A 27793-nucleotide genomic window follows, 5' to 3' on the forward strand; every position below is an offset into this window, starting at 1 on the left:
CAAGATACTGTACTGATCTGTATGAAAGGCCTCTGCATTTTATTCAGCCAGACTTTCATTCTTTGGTAGTGAATTAGATGCGGAATGAATTAGGAAGTCACTTTTTTAGCCGACTTGAAATCTCACTAATTGGCTGTCTCTCAACTTATACTCTGTGCTGCCTGTGTCATCGCCTGTACATATTGGCGCAGAAGTCATTCACAATTGTATGTCCTCTTCATGAATGCAGACCTGCATATACAGTAGCCTTGCATACCTAGATACTGTGGTTTTGAAAGAAAAAAGTCAGTATAGCAATTCTGATGATGGAGAGATCGACAGAATGTGTTCTTCTTCTTAGAAATGTACACTCAGTGAGCACTTTATTAGGTATTTATTAGGCTTATTTTTTAGACGTATAAAGTCTTCGGTTACTGTAGCCTATCCACTTAGAGGTTTGAAGCGTTGTGTGTTCAGAGATGCTCTTCAGGATACCACTGTAATGTGGGGTTATTTGCATTACTGTCACCTTCCTATCAGCTTCGACCAGTCTGGCCCTTCTCCTCTGATATCTCTCATTAACAAGGCGTTTCTGTCTGCAGAACTGCGGGTCACTGGCTGTTTTTTGTTTTTTGCACAATGCACTGCAAAGTCTAGAGACTGTTGTAGATCAGCATTTTCTGAGATACTCAAACCTCCCTGTCAAAGTCACTTGCCCCATTCTGATGGTTGATGTGAACATTAATTGACACTGGTGACCTGTATCTTCATTAGTTGCATTGCACTGCTGCCACATGATTGGCTGATTAGATAAGTTGTAATGAGTTGGTGCACCTCATAAAGTTTTCAGTGAGTGTATAACTCATCAGAGATGGAAAGATGCAGTTGACTTGGCCACTGTTAATTGATTGTTTATTTTTCTCTCAGGGGTAGGATGCATTTTAAGTGCTTCATGTGGTTGTCTTGTTTTAGCCATAGAAACTTACTACAAATCCAAAGGACAGTCCAATGCTGCTAATCGAAAACTGTCAATAAATCTAACTTGAAATGCTTTTTTTTTACAGGACTGTTATCATATGCATTGCTTGCTGTGTTCTCTGCATCCTCTTTGTTCCAGATCATAAACCTTAAAATTACAGCCTTTTCTTCTGCTTTGTCATGTTTATTACAGAAGTGAGTTATATCCCTGAAAGATTATTCACCAGCACGGGGTCCAACGTCACAATTTACTGCATTTTTAACAACCCAAGCCACAATGCTAACAATGCAGTTTGGTGGCTGAGCTACCAGAAAGTTCCAGAGACCCAGTACACCATTATCAATGACCATGTAAGCAGTGTCACTCTGCTTAATGTCAAACCACTGAAACAAAGAGGTTATGACATCCTCCACTGCTGCCAGCGAGATGGAGAGAAGTCACTGTGCAGCGTCCCCTATGCTCAGATTTACGTGAAGGGTAAGCTACTGCATGCCTAAGCTTTGAGTTCCTGTACTTTCTTGATGTCCTTTTAGTAGTTTAACCCTCTTAGTTTGAACTCCGAAAACAAGCTTCCGTGTTAGGATGCTGTGGTTTTTTTTGAACAGATCTCAGCGTTGCCATATCCTGTGAAGTCAATGGCGAGCTCACGGCCATGACCTGCACCTGGAATACCAGCCAATGGGCTGAGGTCAGGTGTCTTTACCAGTAAGTGAACAGAAACATTTTTGGCATATTTAAAAATGTCTGTTCTGTAATGTTTTTATTTGTATTGACATTAGGTAGAGCTAGTATAGTAGCACATTTTACTAAAATAAGCTATGTTTGTGTTGACAGAAGATATCCACTTCCTTGTGAAGAGGAGATGGAATTGCCTCCTGCTGAGGAGTGCCCTGTATTGGGGTGGGACTCTAAGAGTTGCAGCCTGCAGCCCCTATTCCTGACCTCCTGCTACATCATGTGGGTGGAAGGAAGGAAGACGGAGGGAGCCGTCAAGTCCCAGCCTGTCTATTTCCAGCCCATTGACTTGGGTGAGTAGAGCGGCTTTTTTTTTACCGATTAATTTCTACATGTTGTCTATAGTATCAAGAATATATATTACCTAAGTCATATTTTATACCGGCGGCACGGATGGTGCAGTGGGTAGCACTGCCGCCGCACAGCAAGGAGGTCCTGGGTTCGAATCCCCGTCGGCCGGGGCCTCTCTGTGCGGAGTTTGCATGTTCTCCCCGTGTCTGCGTGGGTTTCCTCCGGGTACTCCGGTTTCCTCCCACAGTCCAAAGACATGCAGGTTAGGCTTATTGGAGAGTCTAAATTGCCCATAGGTATGAGTGTGTGAGTGAATGGTGTGTGTGCCCTGTGATGGACTGGCGACCTGTCCAGGGTGTATTCCTGCCTTTCGCCCAATGTATGCTGGGATAGGCTCCAGCCCCCTGCGACCCTGTTCAGGATAAGCGGGTTCAGATAATGAATGGATGGATGGATGGATATTTTATACCCATCTTGGAAGTTAACCTCTTAAGTCTCACCGGCCCAGGTGTGTTTTATTCACATACTGTATACACTCTACGAAGTGATGTGTCATTTTCAACACATGCGTAGAATTTGAACACGTTTAGAGAGTGTGCTCAGGGATAACACGTGTTGTGTTGATTTTTCACAGTAAATGTGTGAGCCGTTCATTTGAATGCGCTCAATGACTGGGCAACATAAGGGTCTTTTGTTTTTTTAACTTTTTTATTTTCATTGGAAAATATATATTTTGTCTACTCAAAGTACACATATTGTGTAATTAAATGCAAAGCAAATGCAAAGCAAATGCAAGGTACCAATTATTCTGGAGCCCACTGTATAGTACATGAGATGGAAATAGTTTGTGTGAAGGAGTGTACTGTATTTATATTTACCTGGAGGTGAACATACTGTATCAGCTACATTTTCAATGAATACACAGTGGGGCAAATTCTTGCACCCACTATGTGCTACTTTTTTATGGCCTTTGATGATTTCTGTAAGCATATACAGTGATTCTAAGAAGGAGACATTGCATTGAGGCTGTGCGAAATTGTTCAAGTATTCACTGTAGCTCCCTCTCAACCCTCTCCAGTGAAGCCCCATCCTCCTTTTGACCTGGGGGCCATCTCTCTGCCAGATGCATATCTAAGTATCTGGTGGAAGAGACCTGAACTGCCTGTCTATGAGCTCCAGTTTGAAGTCCGTTACTCAGTGGACAAAGATGACACACTGCAAAAGGTAGCTTTTCTCCCTTGATTTTCTTCATCTGCAGGGATGAGTAGAATTTGAATTTCTGCTATTAACTGTGATAATCATATATCTGTAATGAAACGCTGAGCATTGCTTGCGTTTAATGAGGCATAAACCATCAATGCTCCTCAAAATGGCAGGGTGCCAACTATCAATACATCATTTCACTGAAAGGCTTCATAATTTTAGTGAAAAGCAAACCACCAAGGCAGCACTTTCTTTATCTATTCTCTGGGTGATTAATTCTCATGTTTAACTTCCAGCTGGATTGCTTGAGGGGATGTGCGTTCCTTTTGAAGCAGATGGATGTACAGCCTTTTTCTTGTCCTTTTGTTCATTTTTACAGGTCATAAGATCCGTGTTCAATCAGTCAGCCATAGTCCCGGTTGTGGATCCGTGTGGGGTGTATACCATCCAGGTACGCTGCAAGCGACTTACTGGACCTGGATTCTGGAGTGATTGGAGCAGCCCTTATTATTCTACCGTGAATAACATCAAAGGTAATCTGTACAACATTAGTTACTTTTGGATGTTGGTGGAAATGTAATGTAACTTTCTTTATTAACTTTTTTTTCAAAGTTTGTTTGAGATTTATGTATCACAGGCAGATACGCCACTTTAAACCAACCTAAGCAACTTTTCAGTCTCAGTCCTTTTTTATAGTGAATAAACATTTTTTTATTATTATTAAATTATAACATGAAGGTTGCAGGTTTAATTCCCAGGTTAGGCACTGCTGGTGTACCCTTGAGCACACCTGTATGGATAGATAATATGTAAGAATGCAAAAGCTGTGTATGTTGCTCTATATAAGAGCATCTACTTTTTTAAACTGTAGTGCATCATAATTGTCATTAAGTAGTCTAGTTTTTGTGTCACCTGGTATGGGTTTGCCAATGGTATGTTTTCCCATTATCATAGGGATTTGTCAGTTTTTTAATCTTGACAAAATAAATCTTGCCATAAAATCATGTCAGGTTTTAAACTTGACATACAGTCAGGTCCATAAATAGTGGGACATTGACACAATTATCCTCTTTTTGGCTCTATACACCACCACAATGGAATTTGAAATGAAACGAACAAGATATCCTTTAACTGCAGACTTTCAGCTTTAATTTGAGGGTATTTATATCCAAGTCAAGTGAACGGTGTAGGAATTACAACAGTTTCTATATGTGCCTCCCACTTTTTAAGGGACCAAAAGTAATGGGACAATTGGCTGCTCAGCTGTTCCATGGCCAGGTGTGTGTTATTCCCTCATTATCTCATTTACAAGGAGCAGATAAAAGGTCTAGAGTTCATTTCAAGTGTGCTATTTGCATTTGGAATCTGTTGCTGTCAACTCTCAATATGAGATCCGAAGAGCTGTCACTATCAGTGAAGCAAGCCATCATTAGGCTGAAAAACCAAAACAAACCCATCAGAGAGATAGCAAAAACATTAGGTGTGGCCAAATCAACTTTTTGGAACATTCTTAAAAAGAAAGAATGCACTGGCAACACCAAGACCACGGAAAACAACTGTGGTGGATGACAGAAGAATTCTTTCCCTGGTGAAGAAAAACCCCTTCACAACAGTTGGCCAGATCAAGAACACTCTCCAGGAGGTAGGTGTATGTGTGTCAAAGTCAACAACCAAGAGAAGACTTCACCAGAGTGAATACAGAGGGTTCACCACAAGATGTAAACCATTGGTGAGCCTCAAAAACAGGAAGACCAGATTAGAGTTTGCCAAACAACATCTAAAAAAGCCTTTACAGTTCTGGAACAACATCCTATGGACAGATGAGACAAAGATCAACTTGTACCAGAATGATGGGAAGAAAAGAGTATGGAGAAGGAAAGGAACTGCTCATGATCCAAAACATACCACCTCATCAGTGAAGCATGGTGGTGGTAGTGTCATGGCGTGGGCATGTATGGCTGCCAATGGAACTGGTTCCCTTGTATTTATTGATGATGTGACTGCTGACAAAAGCAGCAGGATGAATTCTGAAGTGTTTCGGGCAATATTATCTGCTCATATTAAGCCAAATGCTTCAGAACTCATTGGACGGCGCTTCACAGTGCAGATGGACAATGACCCGAAGCATACTGTGAAAGCAACCAAAGAGTTTTTTAAGGCAAAAAGTGGAATGTTATGCAATGGCCAAGTCAATCACCTGACCTGAATCCGATTGAACATGCATTTCACTTGCTGAAGACAAAACTGAAGGGAAAATGCCCCAAGAACAAGCAGGAACTGAAGACAGTTGCAGTAGAGGCCTGGCAGAGCATCACCAGGGATGAAAAGCAGCGTCTGGTGATGTCTATGCGTCCCAGACTTCAGGCTGTAATTGACTGCAAAGGATTGGCAACCAAGTATTAAAAAGTGAAAGTTTGATTTATGATTGTTAGTTTGTCCCATTACTTTTGGTCCCTTAAAAAGTGGGAGGCACATATACAAATGTACATGTAATTCCTACACCGTTCACCTGATTCGGATGTAAATACCCTCAAATTAAAGCTGAAAGTCTGCAGTTAAAGCACATCTTCTTCGTTTCATTTCAAATCCATTGTGGTGGTGTATACAGCCAAAAAGATGATAATTGTGTCGATATCCCAATATTTATGGACCTGACTGTAAATGTCATGTTTTGAGCATCTTACATGATAGATTGGGCTGATCCTGAAAGCAGACATATGCCAGAAGGTATAACATGCCTCCCAAATATAAGTCATGAATTAACCTAAATGACAAGCCTTTTATTCCAGCACCTGAACAGGGACCTGATTTCTGGAGAATGCTTCAGGAATATCCCAAACTGAATCAGACAAATGTCACTCTTCTCTTCAAGGTAGGTGTATCTTTCCGATCAAGGACTTCTGATCAAAATGTGAACCTAATTCTGCACTGATGCCTTGTGTAAAAGTATGTGGTACAAACACAGTTCTCCCCCTTCCCTAGCTTTCACAGAGTGAGCATAATTTCTGTTGTGTGGAGGGACTTACAATTAAGCACCAGACCTCCAGGGGCTCTGTCTGGTTGGAGAATTTAGACCGTGTTTCCACCTACACCTTTTCTTGGACTGAAGATGCCCACACAGTCACTGTCCTGGCCCACAATGCCCTTGGATCTTCAACCAAGAACAGCTACATGACACTTGCCCGGGGCACCAAATGTGAGCAAAATCCAAAGAAAATGGCTTACAGGTTCATGTTATTTCATTACCTAAGATAAGGACATAATCTGTTACTGCACATTTGGCATGAATTACTGTAGTACATTGAGAGATTATTATTCCTTAAACATAAACCAAAAGGAAAGTCACTGAAATGAGTACCCATTAGTTTTATGGTCCAGTTTCAATAGGAAAAAGTATTAAACAACAATGTTAGACTGTCTAATGTCTAATGTTTGTATGTAAGCCAGCCTGTTTCTGAACTTGGGTTTGAATTACTTTTCAAATAAATCTAAATGGTATTAGAACATGGCTCCTGGCTAAGTTAGCATAGTTCTGCACAGACCTAGGACAGATGACTCTCTGACAAAATAACACATGTACACAAATATGTAGACACATACGTATTTGTTACAGATTGGTGTGATTCAATGTGGGTGCTGTGGGTGGTTAATGTGTGACATTGTACAGCATTAGCTCTGTTAAAGTAATTTCATTGGAGAAGAGTGCTAATAGCACAACAGTAAAACAGATAATGCAGCAGCACTGGAAATGTTACTATAACATATCACTCAGTTCTGTTTACATTCTTATGGATACATTGTTTAAAAAAACATCGGCGTTTATCTTCAGCAGTCAGCCTGTGGCTTTGTGCATACCACTAAATCAAAGCCATGCTAATATATAGTATAGCATCACTCCTTCCTGCTTAAATATACAATAGGAGCTACAGTCCACGAAACAGTGTGTAAGACACCTCTTAACCAGCAGAGGGTGAGATTTCCACTGAGCCTGCTTGAGTGCTCAGATTCAGGATACTGTCACTGCTACTAAATCTGCACTGCTAAATCTGCTTAATTTTTCTCTGTGTCTAGCGCAATCTGTCCACTCGTTTAACTCAGTGATGGTAAACAGCAGCTGTGTGGCATTCTCCTGGACCCTGTTCCCAAACAGTTCTGCTCCATCTTCGTTTGTCATCGAATGGAGCGCCCAAAGCAGGAGCAGACAGCACACCAAGCAGGGGGAAAGGGTGAAGTGGGTACGAGTCCCCCCCTACAGCCGTGCCTTTCACCTACATGGTATGCCCACTTTCATACTGTGCTACAGTACAGCGCATGTAAACAGTCATTAGTCATGGTATTGCTATTCAGTGTCTGTTGCAAATAAACAGTGGTATTGGAATAGATTGAGTAAAACACAAACTAGAAATACTTACATGCCAAAACTGAAACATTAAGTAGTACATCATTGTAATAGGAAGACCCTGAGTTTACTTACACCAGATGCTCTAGTTTGTATTGCTCAGTGGAAACATTTTCTGAAACTCATTATCTGAGAAGTAAGTCTTTGGCACCTTGCATAACTAAAATGCATTTGTAAGCAGTGTGAAATATAATGCCTCTGCCTATTTGTGGATTACAATGTGTGAATGTGCACATTTAGCACAAATTATTCACCATGAGTAATTTTATGAGGAAAAGCACTTTATCAAATCAAACGAAACAACTTGGCACTCAAGGCCCATGTCCTCAGTGAAATTGAATCTTAAATTGGTTTCAGTTTTTTTTTCACGAAGATATATGAAATGGCCAAAACTAAATTGACAGGGAGTGGGAGTAACAATTCTCATGGGTACACTTATATATACATATAATAAATGACAAGAATAATGAGATTATGATGTGTTCAAAAGGTTTGAGCAGCAATATAAGCAAGGAAAAGTGTAATGGTAAAGGTCTGCTTGGATAAACAGTAAAGTTTTATTTCAAATTTCATTTCCAACATATTGTTTCATTTCAAATGCAATGTGCTTGAGTACAGATCCAAAACAACAAGAAATGTGCCGCTGTCCAAATATTTATGGAATGCACTGAAGATGATCCATTCTCAAAACTCCCCTTCTGTAAGATTTAGATTGGGAACAGAACAAAACATTTTACTGAGACCTGGGGGCCGTTGAGTTCTAGTTCTAATCTCTTGTTTTAGCGAGCAGCATTGTTTGGAGTATTACATATTTAGCACTACATGTTTTCTTTCCTACAGACGGTAGAACTAACACTGAAGCATCTGGGTCAAAAATGGTAAAACCGAAAAGGCAGATGTGAAGAGATAGACCCTTCAGTCTATGTTTACTGTCACATTACTCTCAGAAGTGAGGAGATGTGAAAGATGCAGTGTGAAAGCAAGATGCTATTGACTTCTTGGCCATATTGTCTGTGCTCCACAATCCCAATCTGGAATGAAATTTTGTTGTTATCAGCTTTTGAGCCCCCTCTAGTGGAGAATGGTGTGTCCTGTAAAATAAAATAAAAAAACGGATGTAAAAGCTTATTAAAGTTTATTGCTTGCTGAAGAAAACATTGAGGGAGACATTGGCTCAGGCGGTAAGAGCAAATATCTGGCAGTTGGAGGGTTGCCGATTCGATCGCTTCTTTTCGGGTGTGTCAAAGTGTCCCTGAGCAAGACACCCAGCCCCTAAATGCTCCTGACGAGTTGGTTGGTGCCTTGCATGGCAGCCAATCGCTGTTGGTGTGTGAGTGTGTGTATGAATGGGTGAATAAGAAACATCTGTTGTACAGCGCTTTGGATAAAGGCGCTATATAAAGGCCAACCATTGCTTGCTGAAGAAAACAGTGCCAAAGAGTGTAACATGAATGATGCAATTATGTCTGTATATCTTTCTATCTTCCACAGAAACCTTCTTTGCCACAGAAGAATACCAGTTTACTTTGTATCCAATATTTGAGAATGGAGAAGGAGAGCCTATCTATGCCAAAGGCAAGCCTGGTTGTTTGTGACACAATGGAAATAGTTTTCAGTACAATGGAAAACTTTAGCAAGCTTATTTTTCGCTCTCTGACTGTTGACTTTCTCCACCAGAAGACAGGGGGCGACCCAGGGGAGACCATGCAGCCTACGTGCTCCTGCTGATTATCGCCTTCCTGTCAGTGGTCTTGTTTGTGACACTCGCCGTCTCCCAGAACCAGTATGAACATTTTATTGGCCTTTGGGAGAACCCCGTTATTCTGCCAATATAAGCACTGGAATATAACGTGCCACTAGGATCTTAAAATGAGAAGAGATAGCTTGATATGGAAGAATAACACCATATAATACTTTTTTTTTTTAATACATTTTGTTAGGAACTGAATGAAGAACTTTACTGCAGATATGCAGTTTATCTGTAATGATAAAGTGTAAGCAGCTTTATTGTTGAAAAATTACACAACAAGGGAGAGGATTTCTCTATGGCTGGAAACTTTACGCTGTTACACTATCTGAATAATTCATCCACAAACAGGATTTTGAATATTGAAAATCTCAGGTCTCTGGAACATTGACATGATACATTCCTTGGTTTTTTCTTATTATTATCACAACAAACACAGCATTGTTTTACATATCTAAGCAGAAATGTAATTGCACTCCCCCAAAATGCAAATAACAAAATATATATAAGTTGTTCATATGATCCCAGAAGACCCCACACCATTTTACCTTGAATCTTAAACTTATTTCCACCAAACAATTTCATCATACAATTAACATAACCTGGCCAAAATAATATCTACACTCCAAAAACAGTGTTATCATCCACAGAGATAAGACTTTCTTGGGCTCTGAAATACTCTGATATAAATAAGCTGAGAAAACTTGTTATTTTTATGCATTTGACAGTAGGCAATAAATATTGATCCCCTCTCACTGAGACTCAGTTGATTGTAACTAAAAAGCTGTTGAAGGATGACATTTACACAAAGACAAAGGTCACGAGAGTTCAATTATTCAATGACTTGCTCTGTAACCCAGTGGAAAAGGAAGTGGGAAGCTGGCAGGACATCTGATGGCCACACACTGCATTGTCCCAAAGCAGACGTTAGATCTGTTAAGAAGATAAGTTACCTGCAAGAAGACTGGCTCCCTGTTTGACCATATTTCTCATGTTTCACAGAATGAGGAAGCTTGTGTGGAAAGATGTTCCCAACCCTAACAACTGCTCCTGGGCCCAGGGGGTGGATTTTAGGAAGGTGAGATTACTTTTTCTATGCCATGCCATGGTTACAATCTGCATCATGTAGATTTTGTTTGAAATATATATATCACTTCCAAACAGACCTGCATCAAATAGTTATTTGTATTGCTTCAAGTCCTTTAGAAGCCATTTCCTGTAAAGCACTGACGACTGTTTCTGACTAACATGACTAATTGAAAACACTTTGCCAGCTCTAAAGAGCAACGGAATTTCAGCTATGTATTTGACCCATGTCTGTTTATAAGACATAGAGGGATTATTGAAATTGTACTGACAGTGTCATGTGAACCCCATAACTAAACACGTTTTTGCCAGATGTGCCTGGCATATTTTCATGTCTCTTAATACATTTACAAGTTGATCTCTATTAAACCCGAGGAGACTGAATTAAGATTACAGATAGTACTTGCATGACATTAATAAACTATGAATGAAGGTAATTGTTCCATAAATCATGAAGATAGTGCAGGCATGTGGTGGCTATAGCACTGGTAGGGGGCCTCTAAGGAGAATGAATATTGAATAAGATTAGTGCTGTCAAAATGTACTGTAGGTCCTGAAAATGCGTGGTTGGCATTATGGGAAGATACTAAGAAATAATGCTAAAAACTTAAGTAGTCAACATGCCTGCATATGTGATGACACTAATTGAACAAGAAATGTAATAACAATAACTGCTATGCAAGTCCATCTTGTTCCACAACATTCTTGTCATACTGTACATAAAGAGGTATGGTTTTCTCAGGGTGGGGTTGGAATTGAGGCAAGGGTTATGCTTTGGCGAATGACGGCTATTCAATTTTCATGTTACTCGATTAAGGCTTCAGTATCTGCACATAAAATATCACAAACAGTAAATAAACAGTAGTGCCACAATATTTTTACAAGTGTAAATTGGTGGAAGTATCGACTTCTTTGGTTTTCCTAAGATTAGAAGAAGAATTTACTGAAGCAATCAATTCTCACTGTGAGTGCACTCAACTGACACATACTCAATATGTTAAGTTATTGAATGCTCTGCAGGGCTCCATCTGTCAAAAGTAGAAAATATTTGTTTGTGCTGGTAGCACAACTGACTGTATTTTGTTTACTGTTTCAAGGCAGAGACCATCGAAAGCCTTTTCCGCCACCCTGAGCGACTAATATCCTGCCCCTTGCTCCTGGAGTCAGAGACTATATCTGAGGCTGTAATTGTAGAAACGACAGGATCTAAGGTCCAGGACAATGAAAGGGATCAAGTCCTGGACAAAGCTGGAGAGGGGGATGAGGCCTCCACTCTGGCCCCCTGCCAAAACCCTGAGGAGCCCCCGGTCCAGGAGACATCCGTTTCCCCCAGTTCCCCTGATGGCTCAGCCCAATCCAGAATCAGCTACGCCATGGTTCTATTTCCAGAGACACCTGGTCTCCTGTACAAGCAGCAGGAGAGCCTGAGCAGCTCCTCGGATGAGGGAAACTTCTCCGCCAACAACTCTGACATCTCCGGCTCCTTTCCTGGGGGCTTGTGGGAGCTGGAGAACCCCCCTTCCAACGAATCCGGTCCCCGGCACTCCTGCTGCTACAACTCTGCTGAGGAGTTCTCCGAACCTTCCGATCAGGAAGATGATGTCCTGGATGGAACAGGCGCAGGAAAACAACTCTACTACCTGGGCATGACCTCACAAGATGAGGAAGAGGATGAAGATGATAAGCAAGATGAGGATGACGAGGAGGAAAAGGTGGTGAGGTTCCCTGCAGAGGATGCTGAAGCGCTACCTCTGGAGTCCAACCCCCTACTCGGCCGTTGGGATCCCAGATTGGACAGGACTGACGTGGTGGCACAGAGTCCTCCACTGTACGTGCCACAGTTCCGAACTGCATCCAAGAAGTCCCAGCAGGCTAAAGGAGTCCCTCCAGGTCTGAAAAGTTCTGAACAGGAGCCGGTGTGCTGAGCTGGTTTTACTGTGGCTACTATAGAGGCCACATGTCAGATCTCCATACTCTCATTGTCTGATCGAAGGGCTGCACAAGCCGGACATGCAGCCTGTGCACCCTTCAGATGAAAGAATGTAGCCTGTGTGTGTCATGAGGAATTCTGACACCCTATGGCACTTTATGCTGTGAGGAAAGCTTAAACAGGGGATACGACCTTACTGTATGAAGAAATGCTTTTAGCAGACTAAGCTGTGAAAGACAAGCACATAATAGATAAAGTTACAAAGGCTAATGCCTGCAGCAGTCAGCTCACTGCTGTTGATTTCTGAAACATGATGCTCATTGTTTCTGGGACATAGATTGTATTGGAATAGTGTTGAAAAAACATTTGCATGGAGAAAAATGCTCTATAAAATCTGAATGTCTGTTTTTTCTTTTTCCCATATCATATATTTGCTAATCTTCAAACAATGTGCCATCTATTTTCTGTGCTATTTTGTATTGAAATCAGTTAATACATGTGAAAGAGAAATAGCAAGGACCGATTTAAAATGGATTTAATGATTCAAGGTCTGCGCTGTGTCTATAGTGAATACATTGTAAGAGTGTACATAAAGATGATCCTATATTTTTGTGGGTAAAATAAAGTATTTATTGCCAGTGGTTTTATTGACTTATTGGTTCATTGGGCATGTACTGTATGGCTGCCACTGGAAAGAGCTCACTTTCAGTGATCTGTTGATGGTAGCAGCAGGACGGATTCTGAAGGGTAAAGAAATATCTGCTTAGATCTGACCAAATGCCTCAAAAGGCATTGAACAACGCTTAATCTTGCAGCAGGATAATGATCCCAAACATACTCCTAAGGCAACAAAGGAGTTTTTCAGTGCCAAATCTTCTTGACTGGCCATTTTTGCAATCACCCGTCCTGAATCCCATTGATCAATACTGAAGGCAAAACGCCCTAGAAACAAACAGGAACCGAAGATAGCAGAAGTACAAACCTGGCACAGCATCACCCCCTGATACCCAGCATCTGGTGATGTCAGATTTTACGTAGTCATGAAATGCAAAGGATTTGCAACCAAGTATTAAATATGAAGGGGCGGCCTGTAGCATAGTGGTTAAGGTAAATGACTGGGGCAAGGTTGGTGGTTCTAATCCTGGTGTAGCCACAATAAGATCTGCACAGCCGTTGGGCTCTTGAGAAAGGCCCTTAACCCTGCATTGCTCCAGTGGAGGATTGTCTCCTGCTTAGTCTAATCAACTGTACATCGCCCTGGATAAGAGTGTCTGCCAAATGCCAATAATGTAATATGACTCTGGAATAAATATGGATCACAGGATATGGATGCACAAACCATTAAAGTAATGCTGATAGACTGCACTTTAACCTCATAGTCAATGTTATGTCAAATGTGCTAGAGTACAAAGCCAAAAGAACAAAAATTGTGCAACTGTAGATAGGTACATAGATAGTGTGAGACTCTATTATGAGGGAGCATGTAGTTCAATAGCAGAGCATTAGAGATTATGTCACTGTCACTGATCTCCAAAGACAAATGTTTGCTTGAGAGAAAAACAGAGGGATGATACCTCTACATAGTGAGCTCAGGAGCAAAGAGCGGTTGTCTGGCAGTTGGAAGGTTTCCGTTTCAATCTCCTGCCCGGGGTGTGTGAGCAAGACACCAAACCCCCCGTTACTACCGATGAGCTTATTGGTACCTTGCATGTCGGCCTATCGCCGTTGGTGTGTATGAGTGTGTGTGAATGGGTGAATGAGAGGCATTAAGTGTAAAGCACTTTGGATAAAAGCACAAGATAAATGCTGACCATTTACCAGGTAACAGCAAAACAGAAAAAGTCAGCGGAAGAATACACATTTATGTTCATACACTTTCCAGCCATGCATACATGACTTTTCAAGATAAATAATGCATCATCCTCATTAATATCAATTGTTCTTTGCATTACTATTCCAACCATTTTAATAAACATTGTGGCTCATTGGCATTCAAGAATATATTCACCATATCATCATATTCAGATGCCAGTGATGTACTGCATGTGTAGGTAATTACAAAAAATGCAGTGCAAGTGCAGATTGCCGAGAATTGATTGAGTGTTTCTCTTGGACGGAAGACTTCAGTCTGCAAGATGGCCTCTGAATACAATCAAATGAAAGGGAGGAAGGCAGTAATTAGAGATGACCAAAGAAGCTTTCAGTAAATGGTTGGCATTTATATAGCGCCTTTATCCAAAGCGCTGTACAATTGATGCTTCTCATTCACCCATTCATACACACACTCACACACCGACGGTGATTGGCTGCCATGCAAGGTACCGACCAGCTCGTCAGGAGCATTTTGGGGTTAGGTGTCTTGCACAGGGATACTTCGACACAGCCCGGGCGGGGGATTGAACCGGCAACCCTCCGACTGCCAGACGACTGCTCTTACTGCCTGAGACATGTCGCCCCTAATAGTAGTGACTCAATCATCCAAAAAGTGGTGATATCTTGAACTCCACTTGAATTCAGAAGTGGCAAGTAGTCAAGAAATTACTCCTCTTAGGTTGTGTGGTGATTTATTCCACTAAGGCATAGCCAGGGAACAGAAAGATGTTATAGAAATGTGCAAAAAGAAATGCCAATGGGAACTGAGGGACTAGGGGGTGTATAGTATCAGAGATTGTAAGACAAACAAAATAGTGGTTATAAAAGAGAAGTCAAAGCAGTATTGGTGAAGAAAAAGCCTTTTAAGTCAAAGCAGTATGGGGATTCGATCAAAGGCGCTATGCAATAGAGCAGTGTGACCCAGCAGCATAGCCAGAAATATTCATATAATTGGGCCTGCATAGATTTAGGTGGGCCAGAGCTGCCTAGGTGGGTATTCTTAGATGTAAAAAAATATTGCAGTTGGGAAAACTGTCATGTAAGAAGCTAATACAGTTCATTGTAAAATTGTAATTTACTACAGGAGAATGCGAGATCCAGCTTTAATAATCCAATCATCTTTCATTACACATGATCTTACATCTTCAGTACACTGTGCCTTTCAATGATCTTCTTCAGCTTTGAAGAGTCATTAAAAAAAGAACTACTTGTTACATTATTCAGCATGTCTCATAGTAGCAATCAAGTGAAGAATCCCCATTCTTGCTTTCAAATTCACCAGCAGGGATCCACAGACCTGTGTGCTAACACAGGGATGGTTTTAGCAGGAGTGTCAAATATATTGGCCACAATTGGCCACCTATCTTATTTTCATAATAAATCTATTTACTCAAAGTAGCAATTTCTGCCAACATATAATCCCTTTGTCCACTGTCCAAAGAGATTTGCATTGTTGTACCTGCCAAACTCTGAATTCTACAGCACCTTGGACAGCGGCAACTTCAAATCCAACCGCACAAACTCTTGAGGTTGATTTGTAATCAGATCAAGTGTTAGTCATTGCCTCCTCATGCCCTGCTGTGCCTTTTCTGAGGAGCGACTTGTGTTCTTATTTGAGTGTTGCTCCCTTGAATGTCAAGCATACTGTAGTAGTGGGGAGATAACTTCTCTGGGTCATTGTATTATTCAGAATGTGTGGATATTCATGCTTAATCTCTACCCTCCACCCACCCAAGACAGGCACACTGACAAAGTGAGAATAAGAGACGGAAATTCATGTTGAAAGTAAAAAACTTGATATTGGTGTTGTATGTTTTTCTTACAAAAGTGTGATGAGTGTATCAATGTGAGCAAACGCTCTCGTTATATTTGTAATACAGCAAAGATCTATTGTCTATAGGTGTCTCAGTGCACCTATTTGTTCATTTTCAATATCCATTGACATTCATGAATCAACAGTAATATTTACCAGGTCAAGGAAAAGTATTATTTAAAATGCTGAAGAATTTAATCAATGTAATGCATCAATGTAATTCCATGTACACAGGAGGTCTAGATCAGGACCATTTTCAATTAGGAACCTTTTAGCAACACTAAAATGCCTCCAGGTTATAATGGAAGCATAACATTACTTTTAGAAATGTACCACGGTATTGTTTCAAGAATAATAATTCATCTTGGCTGAGCTTGTGGAAACAACATACAATTAAACATAGCTCCAAATATTGTACTTAAGACTCCTACAGTCAGGCTTCTTAAAACTATCTGTGCTCTCTTCCACAGATGAAAAATGTAAGAGTGTTCTCAGACATGACCTTAAGGTTTTTGTAATGTGTGGCATGCCACCACAGCCTTAATTAGATAATCATTCAGGCTGATAAGTGAGAACCTAAATGAAACACACAGGCTCTCTTTGGGGAGACAGACTGCTGAGATCTGAACTACTTTGGTCAGAAATAGATTTTCAGTAGAAATGGGTTGGAAAGGGTACTCTCACTTGAGGTTCCTGTCACGGGGTTATGGGAGCCCCTTACACTCTTTGAACCATTAGTGGGGACTCAAAAGTAATTATGTAGATAGTTTGGGCACTATACCTCACATTGAACATTTAATCATAGCTGCCTGTTCACCACTAGCAGAGCAGCTGTCCTTACAGCATAAGCTTTCTCTGACTTTCTTTTGAAATCCATGACTTTCTCCCAGTCCTTCATACTTTTTAGTATAGCTCAAATTGACATTATTTACAGTAAATCCTCAAATTCTGTCCGGGATTCTATTTGAAGCCGGGCCTCGGATAATAGCCGGGGGCATGGTCGATTCGGACAAATAAAGGCCGGCCCCCAAATACAAGCCGGGGTAATATTGCCTACCGGTAGGGCTATCAGTCCATGAGCACTAGAAGACATTGTTTCGATTTAACTCAATGAAATAAACGAGCTCTTCTTAATATTTTATATTGTTGGTTGGTTTAATACTGTTGCCAATGAAAAGTCGTTGTCCTACACCATGGGACTCCAACACGTTGTTCTCAAGCTACCAGTCACTTGCCGCCCCTAGCTTGCCAAAGGCTGAAGCAGTATAAATTTAAACACAATTGTTGCCGCGAGGGATTCCAGCCTACGAATTTAATAAAAAGTAAATCAGGCAAAATTAAAAATTAACTCAATTTAGGCTACTTGGTTACGCAATAAGGTTTCCATGTATTTACAGCACAGTGCACGTTCAATGAATGAATGAAAGCGGCTGCTTTGGCTCGCAATAAACAGACGGGTGGAAATCCCAACTCTTTCAACTACATAAAACTTAACAGTGAACCACCAAATACCCCGCAGATTTCAGTGCCCATCAGTCCCAACATTTAGCAATAGAATCAAACAGTCCAAAAGTAAATTAAATCCCAAACCGAAGCGAAAATCTTTTGATAGCCTACCGGTATGCTGCTCCAAACGAAACGCATGTCTCACAATAAAACAGAAAAAAAGATCCTTAACTTGCTGTTACCTATGCTAATTTGTTATTGTTCATGAAGGCGTGTCTGGCAAGTTGTTATTTTATGGATTTTCAGGGCGATATGGTAAATGGTTCTAAAGCTCTGTAATATTGATGCTAAATAAGTGATGCTTCTCATTCACCCATTGATAAACACACTCACACACCAACGGCGATTGGCTTCCATGCAAGGCATCAACCAGCTGGACACTTTGACACACCCAGGGTGGGATTGAACCGGCTACCCTCTGACTACCAGATGACTGCTCTTACCACCTGAGCCAGTAGTAGCCTCTAATGTCGCCAACTGCTGGCCTTCCCCTGTGCACACTAGGATAGGCAGCAAGGAATTCGGGAGCATCTTGTTTGGCCATCGGCCAGCAGAAGTGACGGCCCAGTAGGGCTAGAGTGTGGCTGACACCGGGGTGACACGCAAGAGGGGAAGAGTGCATCCACTCCAGGACCAGAGGCTGGACAGCTTCAGGCACAAACAGATAGTCAACAGGCATGTCATCAGGAGCAGGAAAGCTTCTCAGGGCTTCTTCCACAATGCTTACAATATCCAACTGGGTAGCAGTGAGCAGGGTATTGGGAGGCAGGGTGGTGGCTGGAACTGTGTTGGCCTTGGGTGGTGAGTCTAACCAGGAGAGCGCACCCGACTTGATGTTCTTGGAACCGGGTAGGTAGTTGAGGCTGAAGTTGAAGTGATTGAAGAAGAGAAACCAGTGGGCTTGGTGTGGTGTGAGTGAGCTCCAACTTGATGGCGTGGAGTCCACAGTTGCCAATGTAGTAATTTCTCTTCGTTGGAGTGAGGCAAGAGAAGAAGGTGCAGGGATGCATCTTATTATCAGGAGCTTTTTGGGATAGTACCGCACCGACACCGGCGTCGGAGGCGTCCACCTCAAGGGTGAACTGCTTCACAGGATTGGGCATGGTCAGGACAGGAGCAGAGGAGAAGCGTTTCTTGAGCTCTAAGAAAGCCTCTTCAGCTTCAGGGGACCAGTGGAAGGTGGTCTTACTGGACGTGAGGGCTGTGAGTGGGGGCGACAACAGAGCTATAGTTACTTATGAATCGCCGGTAAAAGCTGGCAAAGCACAGGAACCACTACAGCTCCTTGCGATTGGCAGGAGAGGGCAACAAAGCCGAGAAACTGATGACCGTAGAGTGATGAAATTTGATGAAACTCTCAACCTTGACAAACAGACGATTCTCCAGCAGGTGTTGCAAGACTTGCCGAAAATGACGTACATGTTCTTCCAGAGAGGAGGAGAAAATTATAATGTCATCGAGGTAGATAAACAAAAACTTGGAAACCATGTCCCTCAACACATCATTAATAAGGTTCTGGAAAACAGCTGGACCGTTAGTGAGCCGGAAAGGCATGACCAAATACTCGTATTGACTGCTAGGGGTGTTAAAGGCCGTCTTCCACTTCCACTTTCTGATCTGCACCAGATGATAAGCATTATGTAAGTCCAGCTTGGTGAAGTACAATGGTGCAATTTTGGAGGGAGGAGAAGGCAGAGGATATCAGTGGAATGGGGTAGCGGTACTTGGTGGTAATGTCGTTATGTCCTTGATAGTCGATGCAGGGGTGGAGCAATTTGTCTTTCTTCTCCACGAAAAAGAATCCTTCTCTGGCGGGTGAGGAGGATGGACGTATCAGGCCAGTTGCAAGAGACTCACTGATCTACTCATCCATAGCCAGGGTTCCAGGTGCCTAGAGAGAGAACATACATCCCCTGGGGGGGTGGTGCCAGGAAGCAGATCAATGGAGCAGTCATAAGAACATGGCGGCGGCAGGGAGCAGGCCCGGGACTTGCTGAAGATTTGGCCTATGTTGTAGTAGAGGGCTGGTACCGAGGACAGGTCAGGAGGTGTTTCTTCAGTCACAGAGCCGGAGCACACGGAACAGAGGCAGAGTGGAGGCAGGAAAGATCACGACAGATACCCAGGAACAAAACCACCGATGGGACTCAGGACACAGTTACAATATTAATTTACTTACTATTTAATGTGTGGAATCTGAACTCCCCTTTCTGAACATGAAAGTACAGCATGCAGTGGAAACTTTGAGCTTTCAGAAACTCAGTGTGAGTGTGAAAGTCATTTGGTCCTGGTGTTCACATGAGGGCTTCACTGTCATGCAGTCTCTGCGAGCAGACAGTGAGTCAGCATTCCTGTCTGATTGGGGGAGGTCATTCATGGATCAGGGAATGAGGGCAGAGAATAGGCGGACTGAAGAGAAGCAACTGCTGGGAGCTGTAAGAGATGAGACAGACACTGCCATACCAGAAATGTTGCCAAATGCACAGCATGACTCTGAAATAGGTCAGTGACCGTGGGATGTTGTCTGTTGTGATATGAAGTGACAGCAATCAGGCCATAATCAGAGGCTGGGCTAAGGAGTATGGCAGTCTGGTGCACCTGAGGGATTGAATTGCCTGCCTAGATAATTCAATCATCTAATTCATGTACAGGTCTGGGATTTATCCCAGAGCTGTTATTTCATTTGTGTATAGATGGGAAAGTGAGTATATTTTTAAAGTTAGGATTTACAAGTTTGTTGAATGTAAAAACATATATATTTGGCATTCATTTTGGACAATATCCTGACAGTTCTGTATCATATTAAAAACATTTTACCCAATTATTAGAATTCAATGCTTGTTTCAGCAGATTTCCATTATGATCATCAAGGGATGTGTATTTAAACAGGCAGCCGTAATAAACGGTAAACACACTTTACATCTGACTACACTGGCTCTGATGGTTTTTTACATGGATGAAACAAAAATGTGTAGACTACATGATGTGCACGTGCCGACAGCCATTGCTTGCAGGGTGGTCTCTGGCCCTGGATGGACCTGTGCTGAAAGCCTGGTCCACACTCTGAGTGAGGAGAAAAACACAAGTAATGGGGTTCTGCTTTGAAATTTCAAATTTCAAATTTTCTATTTCGAAGATAAATCTCTCCTTCTCTCTCTCCACTTTTTACCCACTGATGCAGTGTGCCACAACTGAACCATATATTAAAGGTACAATAGGTAAGACTTTTGTGTTAAAACATTGTTACAAGACTATTGTAAATCCCTTCCTATCGTTGAAAAAGGCTCACTGACATGTTGACTCACCCTCTGCCTGTTTTTATAGTCTTTCAATTCGGGTTTCAAAATATACAGTTGACAGGCCGTCACTCTGTACCAAAACATTGTACAGCTGTACAAAAATACAAGCTCACTGGTTGAAAATGTGTTATAATTGCCACAGCCAATGGCGGGAATCTTATTCTGATTGTTCCCGGGTAGCTGCCCAAATTGCCCTCCAGACGAGCGATCACTCAAACTCTGTATACTATTGTTTATTATCTAAACGAAGACTACATATCTAGTTATAAAACAATACCAGTTTGCTATCAGTAGCAATTTATTTGTAAATTGGCAATAATAGCAAATTTGCTTGTTGCTACCGATAACAAACGTGTATCGTTTTATAACTAGATATGTATTCTTCGCTTGGATAATAACCAATAGTACCCTCTACACAGTTTCAGTGATTGCTTGTCTGGAGTGCAATTTTAGCAGCTACAAGTTCTATTTATCTCTTTACCTGTTCAATCATGCGTGTTTAGCTAAACTTTTTTTCATTTCACAAAGTCACCTCGGCGAACATTTCTTACCAAAACACTACAAAAAGACCGCAGGCTCTGTCGCGTTTGTCACTGCCAGTTTTCCAAAACAGTGCATGAGAACACTGAACTGTGTAATAACGATTTATATTCGTGTTATATTCATAGACTGTGGGAAGCATAAACGGTGTTGTGGTTTGAGGTTGTCTGTTGTTGCAATTCCTTTCTTGACCGTTAGGAGTCCAAAATTACCTATCGGACCTTTAAGCTCTTATTAATTTTTCACTATTCACTAATCCATACTGTACGTTAAGTTTATCACAATCAGAAAACTAACACAAAAATATAAATGAAAAACGAAACAGCATAAGGCTGGAACTGGCCTAGGTCAGAGAATCCACCAAGAGTTCAAATGAAATCAAGTTCGCAGACTTTTATGAGCATGTTAAGTGCAGCTAAGTGTAGCTATTCTCCGTGATAAGTGATATCATTGCAGCTAAAAGGTACGGGAATGAATTATCAGCAGTCTTGAATGAGCAGACAATACCCAGATAGTTTAATATTATGTTTGGCTCCAGACCAATGGAAGTACTTTTGGGCGTGTGTACTTACATTCTGCAACAACCTGATGTGAACTGACTTCTGATGGACCTTTCATCAATATTTCAGATGTTTGAGAGTGATGGTGCAGTAAGAGTCCCAGATGTAGTTGGGAAGCCCAGCCCGAGAAGGGTAGCGGCGCTTCCTGGTAAGAATGTGGCTGTTTCATAACCTCCATGCAGAAAGAATGTGAGTAAGTCTGCTAATCCTCCCCACAGCACTTGGTTGATCGTAAATTGGAGGTGTGTGGACTCAGATAGGGGTTATCAAGTTGGCCTGTCATTCTAATGTAACCCACAGCCCCTGTGTTGTAAAGGCCACCTTTAACTTAACCTGTAGCTGATTGCGTTATTCAGCTATTTCATTGATCCTGGTTCAATGCCCATATGCTGGCAAAAAATACATGTACTGTATAGTGTCGGCTGGTGTGATACTGGATGGGAGGGCTAAAAACAGAATGTCTAACACCTATCAATACCTCACGCTCCACCATTGCATTTGAAATTATGCCATTCAAATATACACTCAGCGAGCACATTATTAGGTATTTATTAGACTGGTTTTATAGACTTATTAAATCTTCTGCTGCAGTAGCCTATCCACTTAAGAGGTTTGTGCTGTGTATTCAGATGCTCTTCTGCATACCACTGTTGTAAAGCATGGTTATTTGCGTTACTGTCACCTTCCTGTCTGCTTCGACCAGTCTGGCCCTTCTCCTCTGACCTTTTTTTTTTAAAAAAAACAATTATGCTGTAGCAGATATAAGCTTCATGAATACCATTCAGATAGAAAATAATTGATCTACAGCTACTCAGGAATATATATGAGATTGATTTGTGTATGTGTGAAGTCCTTGAGCTTTAGAATTACAGTCCCATGCTGAGGAGGTGTTTGTTCAGTCTCTTCTTGAAGTTTTGACATCCACTTTACCACCCCATTGGACACATGCTTTTCAGAGCAGACAAATAAAAAAGACCATGCCCAGAAGAGGCCAGATAAGTTTTTAGAATACATGTAACAAGGTATTGGGCAGATGTGAATACAGACACAGGTTGCCAGTGTTTCAAAGTAACGAATGAGCAAGTTTGATTTATAATATTTTCAGGGTGAGAATCCTGCATAGTATGCCTTTAAGAATACAATAATTTGAGCATTTCTGTGGACATATTGGAAAAGATCTGTATACAAAGAAGATTTGGGTTTAAACCAGTGTGGCCATGACTTTTCAACTGAGTGACCGGGGTTTATTTGTTTCTGGCAGAGAGGGATTTGATATGTAGGTCCCTGCAAGCTTGGAACATTATGGCAAGGTGGCCCTTGTAATAGATCAGACAGCCCTCAGGGAGCAATCAGAAGGAGAAAGGTGGATGTTAATGGTGGGAAGGTTTGGTTGATGGGCCAGAAATTGTGTAATCTGTTTTTTTACCTTGCAGCAATGACAATACTTTTCTGTTCTGTTCTGTTCAAGTAGGCCTAGATATTGAAAAAATAAATATTTTCTCAACTGCAATGTATAGACATTGGAAAAGCTGTGCTCTCGGTCTGGGACAGTGCATAAAACCGTACCTGACCTGGTCTATGCAAAGAGATTATCCAGAGTGTTAACTCTGAGGAAGACACCAAGTCAAAACGTCAGTTTGTTATTTAATAAACATGCTTAATTCTATGAGTGTTTTGCTCAGCGTAATCTATTTGAAAGGTCAATGACTATTTTAAGGAAAAGACCTTTTGCACTAACACTGCTGTTTTATTTTCCCCTCAGTTAGTTTGCTTGCATGCTGTATTCCACCAGATCTATATATGGATATAAAAAAGCACGGTCTAATTTTGGCATCGAATGCCAGATGGGCCTTCTAATCTGTGTTCGTTATCCCCTCCCATCAACTTCTATGAAACTATTAAGTGCCTTTGTTATTACTAAAAAAACATTAATCAAGCTTCTCATTCAGGGAAGCGTTAAATGCTCACTTTAGTTTATGTCAAACCTGGTCTGGATATCCCTTGTTTTCCATTCCACTTTTACAGCCTCTCTGGGGATGACACAGTCAATGTAATGTCATCTGACCTGGGAGTGGGAGACATCTTCCTCTGAATACAAATATAATCCCCCCACTGAGGTCATCCTCACAGCATGTGTTGATGGAACTGGAAAATCTGTTTGAAGAAATATGTGAGCATTTGGTTATGTGGAGAACTTCATTAAAGAAAACAATTCCTCACTCCTCCATCAAACTAGTGTACATGATACAGGCTATACAGAAAGAGGTGTACAGGAGGCCATTTGACTAAATGAAAGGGAAATGACATCCATGGAGATATGACATAATGGGCATTAGACAGTCAGGAGGGAGCAGAAAAGGTCTAAGGGGGCTAACCTGACTGGCGTCAGCTGCTACAAGGCCCTAAGGAGAAGCTGAGTCACCATTTTGAATAAACATAGAGAGCTGCATATTTTGTGTAATGATCACAATCTGTAAGAGGCTTCCTGGACTTCAAAAAGGAGGTTCACTGTAAATTGTATTTGGGGGCTGGACCGGCTCTGGCTCTCCAGATGATCCCAGGCAGCCTTGAAGTTTTTGTCTGAAAAGTGGCCGATTACTCATGAAGTTAATATGTTATTTTCACTTAATTAAATTGAAAAGAATTTAGAAAATAATCTAATATGCTATTTTCTATTATCATGCTAATGAAGAAAACCAGAAAATAAACATCTAAGACACAAATGTATCCCTTTTTCTGTACCTCCATGGTGTTGGTCAAATTAAAATGTAAATCCATTTTGGCCTATTTGGCTCTTTTTCGCATCTTTTGGAGCAGTGAAACAATCTGCATTTGCCATTATATCACAAGTATGTTGTTGAAGGTGTGCACACCTAGGGAGAGGGATTCTGGAGCCTACTGTATATCCAATTGAGAGGGATTGATACAGTGTGGCCTGTGTAGTATTATCTACTACACAGCCCGGTAAAGTCAGAGCTTTCTAATTGCACATTATATGGACATGTTTTTCTCTTGTGATTCCCACAGGCCTTTTCTCAGCTCACAGATAAAGAGCCCCACTGTGTTCCTAATGACAACACACTGTTCTCCAGGAAGTCTCAAAGCGACCTTGTGTTTATGTTGGTTCCTATTAAATGCTGTCAAGGCAACTTGACACCTCACATCCGTTTCTTGAAATACCCCTGACATTTCAGTGTTTGTGCAAAATCAAAAGCATAACCCAAATACTTTTGTTATCCTTTATTTTGGTGAAATACAGACACGTTTCTCTTTTATTGCCCCACACCTGATTAAATCTATGCTAACAATATTCTCTTTTCCTCTATCTAACACTCACATTTTACTTCACATCTCAGCCTGCCAGAACTCCAAGAAGCCAGGGGGACACCATAGATGAGCAGCTCTCCTTCTTTACTTGTGCCATTTATTTTGCCAATGTGCAAATCTTTGCTTTGTCCAAGCACACAATGGAATAATCAAATGCAACAATTACTAGACATGGTTATAGAGTAATGTAGTCCTTAATTAAAGGTACAATAGGTAATGTCGGACTCCTAACGGTCAAGAGCATCTAGCTGACTATACAACTAAGATATGATAGTCTACCACAAACGATGCAGCTGCAACTTACAGTTTGAGCGAAATAAAGGTTTGCGGATGATTGAACACGTAAAGAGATAAAAGGAACGTGTGGCTGCCCAAATTGCACTCCTAAACAATACCGGTTATAACAATACGGCTATAACAAGCAAATTAGCGATTACTAGTTTGCTTCCACCGGAAGCACAACGCTTGTGTAATCGCTACTATGTTCGTATTGCCTATATTTTATCGTAAGTGGATATTTGTAAATTCTTCAAGCTAACTGTAGCTAATTTGCTTGTTGCTACCGATAACAAACTGGTATTGTTTTATAACTAGATATGTAGTCTTCGCTTGGATAATAAGCAATAGTACTGGAGTGCAATTTGAGCAGCAACACGAACACTCAGAATAAGCCCCCAGAATGCCATTGGCTGTGGCAGTTGGAACCATTTTTCAACCAATGATTAATTGCTGTACAGCTGTACAATGTTTTGATACATTTGACACTCCGACAAATGTACACTTTGAAATCCGAATTTAAGGACTATAAACACAGGCAGACGGCGAGTCAACATGCCAGTGAGCCTTTTTCAATGATATGAAAGGATTTACAATGGTCTTGTAACGCATGTTTCCCGGACAGAATACGTCATATCTTGCGCCTGAAATTCGGTGCAAAAGGCTTAGTAAATCTAGCCCTAAAAGCTAAGCCCATTGTCCACCAGAGTCGAACAGAGTCATAATATTCCTCCCATTAATGATGAGAAACCCTTGCACGGCATCCCCTCATGGAACTTAAAACATTCATTACTCTCCTCGTGCTTTGTTTCTTTATGTGAAAATCAGACGTTTAATTACAATATTACATTTTCGCATTAAGGTTTGAGAGCCTCCTGCAGACATACATACTGCTTCCAATTTAAGTGTTGTTTATTGAGAAGGATCAATATCGGCCCAAGAGTTCAGGGGGCGCGCATGTAATGTAAAGTAGGCTTTACATATTATGGAATCCAGATCTGGTAAAGAAACATCAGTTTGCCTGGGTATCAAGGGAAGCTATAAGCTCCTATTTAAAAAAAGCCTCATTCAGAAAAATGTAATGTGTATTTTTCTGCCAATTAATGAGTGCTCTTTTCATAGATCTTCTCTGTGTGTTGCCAGCTCCTGCAGAGATATTTGTACAATTTACATGTCTATATTCAGGTGTGAGAAGATGGAGAAGAAGGGAAATGTAATAAAAATTCCAGGCTGAGGACAGCAGATAAGGGAAATATAATACTATACAATATAATAATATTATATGGTTAAATATATATAAAGTATAATACTGGTTGTAGACAGTTGGATATTCCAAATGGGGGGGATTCTAGCAAATTTATCAAGAAAAAAAGTGTAATTACATGCTGAGTTAACAATATAGGCAATTGTTTTTGAATTTAGTGACAAATGAGTTAACACACCCACACTCTCTTTAAGTAGACGAGGTTAGTTGCATAACGTGGAGTTGTACTGTAACTTGCGATTTCATAATAAAGTCAATGATGTTAATGTGTGATGTTAAAGTATAAAAAATTAAAATTAATATCCACTGTTTAGGCCACATGTATTTCCAGTTCAATAACTGTTGCCAAGCAACTGCTATAAAACTCATATTTTGACAGGTAAGCCAGGTCTTTACCATAATATAAAATAATATGAATAAAAGATGGTGTGTCACAGACTGAAACCTGAGAGTATCACACATACATACATTTCTTCAGCTGCATGAAATTTTTGTTTTCACTTTTAATTGACTGGTGCGAATATATGGAGTAATGGGAATCCATAAGCACTTCTGTCCCAGTCATCCAGGTTAGTCCAAATGGGAAAGCTGTGTCATGATTTGATTGGAACCATCCAGTTTTTTTCATTAGTACTAACACCCCCCACCCCACCCCATTTGTGTGTGTGTGTCTGGCAGTAGGTTCCCCTCACAGACAACCAGATGGTACTGCTTCCTAATCAGAGCAGCATTACTTAAGCAGTAAATCCCACACTGAGAGAAATGCATCCCTTGGGGTTTTACATGGCCTCAGAAACAATGACAATACATATGCATATAAGTACCTGCAGGAATACGATGTTTTAGTCACCTGATCAAGCCTATCTTTTTACATAATGCATTTTGAATGCTATTTATCCTGATACATATCACCATATAAGGTAATTGTGGGGAAAAGGCCATCCTTTGCTTCGTCTGCTCTTTCTCAAGCTTGCTGCTTTTCCTTGT

General features: G+C 41.0%; 1 protein-coding gene across 7 annotated transcripts in view; it reads left to right on the forward strand.

Annotated features, from left to right (window-relative positions):
- lepr (leptin receptor) overlaps positions 1–12987 on the forward strand; it is a 35638-nt gene extending 22651 nt beyond the window's left edge. For 4 of the 7 annotated variants that reach the window (XM_061240586.1, XM_061240592.1, XM_061240593.1 and 1 more), the window contains 12 exons: positions 1151–1435; positions 1564–1663; positions 1793–1986; positions 3063–3208; positions 3567–3720; positions 5977–6059; positions 6170–6383; positions 7259–7462; positions 9078–9161; positions 9264–9369; positions 10336–10411; positions 11517–12987. In XM_061240586.1, coding sequence (XP_061096570.1) covers positions 1151–1435; positions 1564–1663; positions 1793–1986; positions 3063–3208; positions 3567–3720; positions 5977–6059; positions 6170–6383; positions 7259–7462; positions 9078–9161; positions 9264–9369; positions 10336–10411; positions 11517–12344 — 2474 coding nt within the window. In that variant the 3' untranslated portion in view covers positions 12345–12987. The remainder of the gene's footprint in view (positions 1–1150; positions 1436–1563; positions 1664–1792; positions 1987–3062; positions 3209–3566; positions 3721–5976; positions 6060–6169; positions 6384–7258; positions 7463–9077; positions 9162–9263; positions 9370–10335; positions 10412–11516) is intronic. The other 3 variants (XM_061240590.1, XM_061240589.1, XM_061240591.1) reach the window with 3 other exon arrangements.
- Positions 12988–27793: the final 14806 nt, after the last annotated feature.

The sequence above is a fragment of the Conger conger genome, chromosome 4, assembly GCF_963514075.1.
Source record: "Conger conger chromosome 4, fConCon1.1, whole genome shotgun sequence".
In the NCBI taxonomy this organism is placed as follows: Eukaryota; Metazoa; Chordata; class Actinopteri; order Anguilliformes; family Congridae; genus Conger; species Conger conger.